The sequence below is a fragment of the Papilio xuthus genome, unplaced genomic scaffold (genome assembly GCF_000836235.2).
Source record: "Papilio xuthus unplaced genomic scaffold, Pxut_1.1 DF827870.1, whole genome shotgun sequence".
Lineage (NCBI taxonomy): Eukaryota > Metazoa > Arthropoda > Insecta > Lepidoptera > Papilionidae > Papilio > Papilio xuthus.
In genome coordinates this window covers 1,288,074-1,297,806 of record NW_013530779.1, presented here as the reverse complement: position 1 = coordinate 1,297,806, position 9,733 = coordinate 1,288,074, and the positions used below count along the sequence as shown (strand labels likewise).

At 33.7% G+C, this 9,733-nt stretch overlaps 1 protein-coding gene across 1 annotated transcript in view; it reads left to right on the top strand.

Moving 5' to 3' along the window:
• LOC106115215 (EGF like, fibronectin type III and laminin G domains protein pikachurin) overlaps window positions 1-9,733 on the top strand; it is a 34,247-nt gene that overhangs the window by 3,095 nt on the left and 21,419 nt on the right. Inside the window, exons 2-3 of the mRNA XM_013308533.1 lie at window positions 252-613; window positions 1,083-1,194. Coding sequence (XP_013163987.1) covers window positions 252-613; window positions 1,083-1,194 — 474 coding nt within the window. The remainder of the gene's footprint in view (window positions 1-251; window positions 614-1,082; window positions 1,195-9,733) is intronic.

The window sequence follows — 9,733 nt, the reverse complement described above, 5'->3', positions numbered from 1 at the left end:
TTATAAATGCAAATGTTTAGATGGATGTTTGTTAGAAGGTATTTCCAGAACGGCTGAACGGATCTTAATGAAATTTGGCATACATATAAAGCATAGTCTGGGAGAACACACAGGCTACTAATAATGTTTTATTTTTAATTTCGCGCGTACTGAGTTGAGGGCGATCGCTATTATTTTATACAAGTAATTAAGCCAGCAAAAAGTGATGATTAATTTCTAAAATTAATATAATAAATTTATATTTGTTACAGAATTAAACGCAACAAAATCAACGGAATCTACGGGTACAAAAGAGGATGTTCTATATCAGAAAGACGTATCATTTTCAGCAGAACTAGAAATAGCCCCGTCCAATAGAATTAATAAAACTATTGTTAGCGAAAAACATTCCGAGGAGAACATATTAACAACATCACCGACAATACAGTATGATATAAAAGAAACAAATTATACTTATACTGGAGAAATATCTAAACAAATCGATGGATTTAAAAGTTTGATAGAAGATGGAGTCAGCAAAACTGATATAAATATAATTTCCGAGGACAAATTAAAAGAAGCCAATCTTGATAATGTTAAAGTAACAACACTCGGTCCGAGTTTGGAACAAAAGGTAAGTTATTATGTAATACATAGGAATTTCTTTTTACGAGAAGGGAGTAAATAAGCAGACTTGAAGAATTGTGACGTCATCGATGTCAGTTTCGTTCAAATTAGTTATATCAAAATGAAATGGTTAACAAAATAACTAGGAGTGGACATAAAGCATGTTTAGTTTTTAACAAGGGGAATACTTGGATATCTATCACCCTTAGACGTTATATTTCAAGGGAAATAGATGAGATAACCTGATTGGTTGTATCTTGGAACGATCACTTATAAGTTGCAGTAATGAAAAATCTCTAATCGTAAGTTTCTGAGACCAAAATGTTGTTATCTCTGTTTTATTAAATGTCAGGGAGGGCGATATGTTTTATTCCAAAAATATGGTATCAGAAACCGACGGTAGATCGATTCTTTTACGAGTTTTAAGAATGATGAGACAGTCAGACTCTGTAGTTATTCTTTGATATGTTTGTTAGGTGCCAGGTGCGACAGTGGCGCCGCCGTGGACTGCTGCGGTCGAAAGCTGTGACTGCGATTCCTGTAATGGCGCACGATGCTCCTGCCCACTCAGTAACAAATGTAAATCAGGTCAGTGTAGTAAGAAGGAAAACTTAACAGTCAGGAGAATGCAGGAACCTAGTGTATTACTTTGTTTACTGCCAAGGATTTTTGTTTAACTAATGGCCTAGCAGGAAAATTTCCACCTTCGTAAAGTAATTGATAAAATGTGTCATTTGTTTGAGAAAACTTAATACTTTTGTTGGTGACGTTACGAGAACCTTCTCACGAATATTCTTACTAGGTCCTCAGTCTTTAGGGATAAAGATAAGTGGGAACTTACGCAGGGTTGGTGTACCAGTTTTCGTCCATTGGATCAATCATCATTGGTAACACGAAGAGCAAATCCGCAAAATTATTGACATTATTCACCATGAGAAAGATAATTTGCATAACCAATTAATTTTTCCTCTCTCAATGTTTATATTTAAACGAATTGCCTGCATTTTTATCTAAAATATTAGCAGGTTTTTGTTAATTTAACTAATTCCTTGTACCATTGCTTCTAACCTCTAAGCTTATGCCTTATATAGTTTACGACAGTAGTCGAATGACGGCATTCGAACTCTCAACCACGTGATAGGAAATCCGTACCATTAGGCGCTTTAAAAATCTCAAAAATATATTTAAATTTTTTTTTTTTAATTTAACACCAAAATTCACAAGATAGTGACGGAATACAAAAAAAATTGTTCGCAATTTAACTAGCTGTATATTTCCTCAATATCCTCTATAAGCCTTTAGTTTGGAATGAATTCCGTGTGAATTTTGTGTGTAGATTTTTTGTCGGCCCGAAACTTTACCGTTCTACACAACTGTCAACGCCAGTTGTACGCTTTTTGTATTGGAGAACATTTTATTGTACACTCACGTATAAAAGTGTTAATTGTATTTTAATATCAACTTTTCACTGTTGGATCATTTATTGTACATTCGCGTGCGAAAATGTAAATATTATTTACGAAAGTATATAGTGATCGCCTTCGACTTCGCATAATTAAAAAAGTAGCCTTTAATGTGCCCGCGTGCATCATCTATCTTCCCGTCAAAAACGATCCACCTGTTCCGAATATTACCCGGAACACATGCGGGCGGACAAACATACAGACAGACAGAGATTTGTTAAAAGCAACGCAAATATTTCTTGTGTACATTATGTTTTTTTTTAATGTACATGCAGACACTTCAGAATTTATTACTTACAGATATCCTAGCTGTCGGCCGCGACTCCGCCCGCGCAGAATTTTAAAAAGTCGCCTATGTATTCTTCCAGACTATGTTCTACATCTGTACCAAGTTTAATAAAAATCTATTGAGCCGTTCCTGAGATACCTTCAAACAAATATCCGTCCAAACATTCGCATTTATAATATTAGTAAGATATAATAAATTAGGTTATTACCTTTATTTGTCAATGGAATATTTTCACAAACTTGTTCAAGGTTACTCCATTTGAATGACAACTCCCTTTAAATAATTTTCGTCGTTTCTCAGTTATACTAAGTTTAGACAAGATGTCCGATTGGCCGAAACTTTATTCGCGCGGCCGCAAATAATTGCCTTTGCCGTTTCAACTTTTATCGATATTCCGCTGGAAGGTTCGAATCCATTAAGTTAATGGAACCTTTATTGGTACTGAAGGGTAAATGAGTCGACCATTTCCACGAATTGTTGTATGAAAATTACCTAATCTTTTCGCATTATGCGGTTTTGCAATTGTACGAATTATTTTGATGTTATACTTCAAGATTTATCACTAAACTCATAGTCATTTAGTAAACCCTAAGTGAGACACATAGTGATAATTTAGAGAAATATAGATGACTTATCTTCTAATAGCAGAAGTATAAAGATAACATGTAACTTGGCACGTGAAAAACAAGTGTATGCCAATGCCAGACGTGCCAACTCTACCATGGATATTATGAATAAAACAAAATTGCAACTTTCTAAAACTATTTTAAAACCCCAATCACATCTTCATTCAGGAATCTTCCCAATGGAGAAATAGATCAACGAACTCTCCGCATTCGACTTATATAATACCAACGTTCTGGGATTAGAAAGTCGATTGGATCTTATTTTAACTCGTTATTTCAACTCTATTTCCTTTGATTTATTTTTAATGTATCGAAATCAGCTTTCTAATATTTTGTGCCAGTTGCAGCAAAGATAAAGTTGTAAATAAAATTATAAATAAATCCTTTTTAATCTTCCAAAGAATGGTCCAAATCTGTTATGTTTACCCCAATCTCCTAAAGGACTCCACAGATTTTATAACAATGTCATAACGTGAACAAAGATCTCCCTGTATCTCTACATACATGGAGTTAATGCACCAGTTTTCGTCCATCAGTTTAATCTTTCCGTCATTTCATTCGTTACTCTCTTCTTGATCATGTCTACTTTAATGCAATCCTTTCATCTTTTCCTAGAATTACAGCTTCATATGTTAACTAAGAAGACACAAAATTCTAACCGTCGGTTTCTAAAACCAAAATCTCCTATTAAATCGTATTGTTATTTCTATTTTGTTAAATATAACCAGGGATGGCGATATGTTTTGACTGTAACTCAGGATTTCAAATGCAAATTCATACAAACTTACTGCATATTTAGACTTCATCTCATGATTTACACTTTGTGAACCTTTTTTTTAAGAGGGGGAATGCGTTACGCATACCGGGTGCCTCGGAGAAAGCCGCTCCGGCTATGTGGGACTCTCTCCACATCCATCACACATCCACAAAGGGGTCATGGGAATTCGAAGTTATGTTTTTACTGAAAACTATACTATCTACTAACTATTCTATATAGATATACACAACTTTTTGATTGTATTGAATCAATATTCTTAGAACTGATGTTATATAAAATGCACGAACGCCGTTTGAATTTATTCGAAGGCGAACATTCTATCGCTTTCGATATTTCATTGAAACTAGTTCTTGGTAACATTTTTGTTGAATTCAGAACTATGTAAGAGATACGTGCACGATTTTATAAATGTAAATACACTTTGTTTGACTTTTAGAACCTTCGTTCTTGCTATAACAATAACTTAATTTGGATTTTTTGGTTGATTCAACACTGCAGGAATAAATTAACTTTGATTTAAAAACCCCGACTGACTGAGGATAGCGCCATCTATTGGTTGGTTCCAAAACATTATTTAAACTTAAAAAAAGTTTATACCTTACTAATATTATAAATGCGAACGTTTAGATGTATTAAGGGATAGATATTTGTAAGAAGGTATCTTCAGAGCGGCGTGATGGACTTCGCTGAAATTTAGCATGGTTGTAGAGCATAGGCTGAAAGAACACATAGGCTATTTATTAAGTTTTTTTTTTATTCTGCGCGGAAGGATCAGCGGGCGGTAGCTAGTTCTAGATAAAATACTAAATTGTTTAGATTATACTCGAACAAAATCTAAATATTAATTTAGCCTTACAGTAAGATTCGTTTAAGCCTTAATTAACGTAGATACACATTACACTAAGGAATTACCTTAAAGGTACGAATCCTTAGGCCCGCGCTGGAAACACCGCATTCACGGCCCGCAATGGATTGCTTGTTGATAAATGCCATCTTTCGATGTGGGCGGCGCGGATGATGGACGGATCACTATGTAAAATTATACAAAGCAAATTAAAATCCGTAGCGGGCCGTGCGTGTGCGGCCGGTGTAGGCCAATGGACGCATAGCTTTAAATGTCAAAGGAGTAGTAAGACGCAATTGTAATTAATAAAGGTTTTGTTCACAATATTCCCAATCTCAATATTAATTTTAATATTAAAGAGGGAATCAAAGTGAGCGACAAGATGCTGCGGACAAAGGAGAACCCAATAAATAACAAATAAGTACGACATTTAACTTTCTCTTTGATATTAAATATCGTGCATTGTACGAAGATTCAGAAACCGACGAGGTATTATCAAAATCAACCTTATTTAGTACGTCTTAAGGAGTATTTTTGTAGTGACTTTTCACAGACGAAATATTCGTTTGAAATAGACTTATCTCAGTCGGTAAGGAAAATGAGAGTTTGAATTTTTCGTCACATGATTTACAAGGAGCCCACCCAAAGTTAGGGGGGATTAAGCCATAGTTAACCACGCTGACCCAGTGCCGCCTGACCTATGCATATCTTTGAATTTCTTCCTAGATAAATGCAGGTCACAAGATCCTTCACCGTAAGAATGTCCGATAATTGTACATCAATAAATCAAAAATTGAAAAACGCATTGGTACATGGCGGGATTCGCACCCAGGACCTCCAGATTACAAGTCAAGTGCCAAATCCAGGAATGGAGCAGTTTACAATAATGACATGTATCCTGTCAGTAAAAAAGGCATTCAAAATGATGTCAAAATGCTCGTTTATTCTATTGAGTCATTTTCTGGCGTGGTTTTGTTCCCTTTACGTTTGAAGCAACTCGCTAGAGTAGGACGAGTGATGCTTAGCAATTGTACAAATGACTGGATTGTTCTCGAAATGCTGCATTACTACCATTAGGATTCTGTATGAAATTTTGAACTTTAGTGCTTAAGTTTTAAGGTTCAAAATGAAAATTATCTGTGTACGATTTGTTACATTAAAATAAGCTTTAGTTATAATATTAAAGGCATTCTGTTAAATGGTAAATTAAATCAAAATTTGAATAAAAAAAATTGATGCATTCATCATCATCATCAGCTCACTATATATCCCCACCGAAGGGCTCGGAGCCTACCCTAAGTTAGGGGTGATTAGGTCATAGTCAACCACGCTGGCCAAGTGCGGGTTGACTTCACAGATATCTTTGAATTTCTTCTCAGATATGTGCAGGTTGCATCCCGATGTTTTCGTCCACCGTAAGAAAAATCAAAAAATTTGATGCATTCAAATCTTACTAATATAAACGCGAATGTTTGGATAGATGGATTTCGCTGAAATTTTAGCATAGATGTAGAACAGTCTGGAAGAATACATCGGTTACTAATTAAGTTTAATTTTAATTCCGCGCTGAGTTATGGGTAAGAGCTTGTTAATTATAAATTTACCACAAATATTGTGAATAAATATCAAAATTCTGTGAACATATTTCCGATATAATCTTCCTAACATAATAGGTAACTAAAACTTTCCATAATAGCCTATTTAAGGTCGTTGCTAAGCGACTGAGCTATGACAATTTCGAAACTAATTGGTAAATTAATATGTGGTATTATTGGAACATTCACTGATGTGGAACATACTGTTTAGCGTAGTTTTCTACAATCTTACTAATATTATAAATGCGAATGTTTAGATGTTTGTTTGAAGGTATCTCCAGAACGGCTCAACGGATCTCGTTTAAATTTGATACAGATGTAGAACATAATCTGGAGAAACACATAAACTATTTATAAAGTTTATTTATAATTCCATACGGACGGAGTCGAGGGCGACAACTAGTATGAACTAAAAGTGCTTGATATTTTTAAATTGTGTTCTATCATATTTAAAATGCAACCTTATAATAATTTACACTAACTAAAACTTTATAAGAACGTATTGTTATCTCTATTTTTTTCAAAGAGAATAAGAGGGATAGCACACAGACAGTGAAAACACACACTATTCATTTTTGACAGCAAACCTTTCAAGTGGCAGTGAACGATCCCCTTTCCTTTGTCTATGTTTTTTGTACAAGTCCAGTCGATTCAAACTCATTGTTTCCCCGCAGATTTTCCAACTCAAATACGAAATAACACACGTCGAAGACACTAGAAAAGTCTTTGAAGTGATCCTTGCCAATTAGAGAGATGGGTTTTGTTCTGTAAAAGTAACATATTAAATACCTTATTGTAATTGTTTAGAGTTCATATTTCATTGGCTGTAAGCCGAAATTTTAACGATACTGTAAAAAGTTGTTGCTTGTTAATAGTTTTCATGGAAATATGTTTTCGTTAAAAATAAAATCTTGCAATCATTCCCTCTCTTTCTATCTCTCTATTTAGGTTTTCAGTCTGTCTCTGTCTATTTAAAATATCTTGAACTTCCATTGATTACTACAAAAGTATTCCGCTTTCTAGTTTAATTTCCTATATTAAATGTGATTTTCTTTTAAAATATGGCTACAGTTCAATAGTACTTCGTTATCGTTTATTGAAATTTATTCCAAACCGATTTCACCTCAACTTTGTCGTACTGGAAAGTTTTCAAAGCGATGCAATTTCAATTCGCCTACAGGGACCTTTAGAACGACAAACTTTTAAAGTGTTGTGGACTATAAAGAAGTTTTTGTCTTTTTTATTCTAAAACCATTTAAAAAACAATACATTGATAAAAACAACATGTTGCATTTGAAATACTGATCCTACGTAAAATGTCCTAACTCGTTTTTTCGAAAAAATATTTGTGATTTTTTATCCTACATCGTGATGCTGCACGTATATGAAAAGAAATTCATAGATATGTGTAAAGTTAACCGGCTCTGGTCAATCGTTACTGACTATACTTTAGTCACCTAGTAGTTGACGACGACGAAAGATCGCATTTTTTACGTAACAAATTATGCGTAAGACCGTTTTACTTCGAATTAAAAGTAAATCTTACTAATATTATACATACGAATGTTTAGATAGATGGAAGGATGTTTGTTTGAAGCTATTCATTTGGCTGAACGGACCTCGCTGAAATTTGGCATAGATGTAGAGCATAGTCTGGAAGAACACATTGGCTATGGTACGTTTTTTTTTAATTCCTCACGTACGGAGTCTCGGGCAACAGCTAATACGTTATAATTCCCTTTTCATGACATTAGACACGTCCTCATTCAGGACTTCTCAACACCCTATTATTGTATACGAATCGAAATGTAAGGAAATGTCGTAATTGGAGGACCATTATAAATTGAAACGTGTGTTAAGTGTTGCATCATTACAGAGTAACACACTAATGACTTTGTTGACGACCCTTTCGGATTAAAGTCACTCTATCTTGTCTATATTTTGAAGAACAGAGAAATTATTCTTAGGTTTTCACGCTCGAAAGTACTAACAACTATAGTCATTTTATTGTCAAAATTTCAACTTATTTTTTTTTTTAAATAAAGGGCATCAGTTTTAATAAAATCTTTTTAGACGTTCAAAATAAGCTACTAAGTTTCGTAACGTAGGTATGTAGGTAAAAATTGGTAACTGGACAGTTTTACTGCTATTCAAAATATTGCTTACAGACGTAAGTTTAAACTGTGCTGTTGGAATTGAAGGCGCGTAATTTGTTTTAAATTTTACATGTCAACAATAAATCAACCAAGTTTTAACCCTCATTGCTTTGTCAAAATAGTATAAACGTCTTCCAAATGTATGCCTTCTAGTGCCTTTACATAAACATTTAGTTATCTTCGTTTTTACAAAGATAAACAGAGACGGAGAATAAGTTTTTAATTGTAGTTGTGTCCAGTATCAAGGTGTGAGTGTGTGGCAAATAAGGTTAGAAGTAAATTGCACCTCTAAAACATTATTCACTGAGTTTCCTTCCCCTCTTTTATTACGGCTTATAGATCAATGTCTCAATGTAATACAATTGATTCCTGCGTGCTTAGATATTTGTTAGGGCTGTCAAAAAATATGAAGTAAAAATCAAGTCTTGAAAATTAATTTTAACCGCCTAAATACGGTGAATTTATAATGTAATTTTTAATCTATATTTGAAAATATTTTTTTAATTTCATTTCGCTGTTTAATTGTTGAATTAGCGGTTCGTTCATAATTGTTGTGGCCCTAAATCTACACTAGAGAGACTAAGGACCATTTAATGACCCTGAATGTGATGGCAATTGTCAATTTTCAGGAAATATGTTATTACTAAAGAGTGTTGGCATCAGTTTTAAATTAGAATTTTATTTGTTTAAAATATTAAACATTGAAATGTTTTAAAGAACATTGTTTTATATTGTTGTAAAAACATGACCATATAAATTCCTTTATACAATTCCGGATCGTGTCCTTTGGGTGTTTTCAATCAGGAACCCTTCGATTCGCTTAACACAATACAAGTGCCTTACGTTCCCATCTACCTGATTCTACCTATAATTAGGGTTGACAATAAATTGTTTCTAGTAAATTATTTTTCTTTTAGTAAATTTAATTTCATTGAAACCTCTATGAAATTATAGTCGAAAAATCACCGCATTAGCGATGGGTAGGTTGCGTAAATAAACAAAAAAAAATGTATTTTAGAATAAATACGAGTTTTGTCTACAATATTTCAGCTTACGAATTATGAAAACGCAATTTACGGTACCGCGAATAAGGAGATTTTGACAAAACTTACTAAAACACATTAGTCATACTTCTTACTAATATTATAAATGCATATGTTTAGATGGATGTTTGTTTGAAAGTATCTCTAGAACGGCTCTATGGATCTCGCTGAAATTTGGCATAGATGTAGAGATATAGAGTATAGTCTTAAAGAACTCATAGGATACTTATGAAGTTTTTTTTTATTTCCGCGCGGAAGGTATCGCGTGCGACAGCTAGTATATTAATAAATACATTCCAATGAACATATATTCCTATCGTTTCGGTATATCAA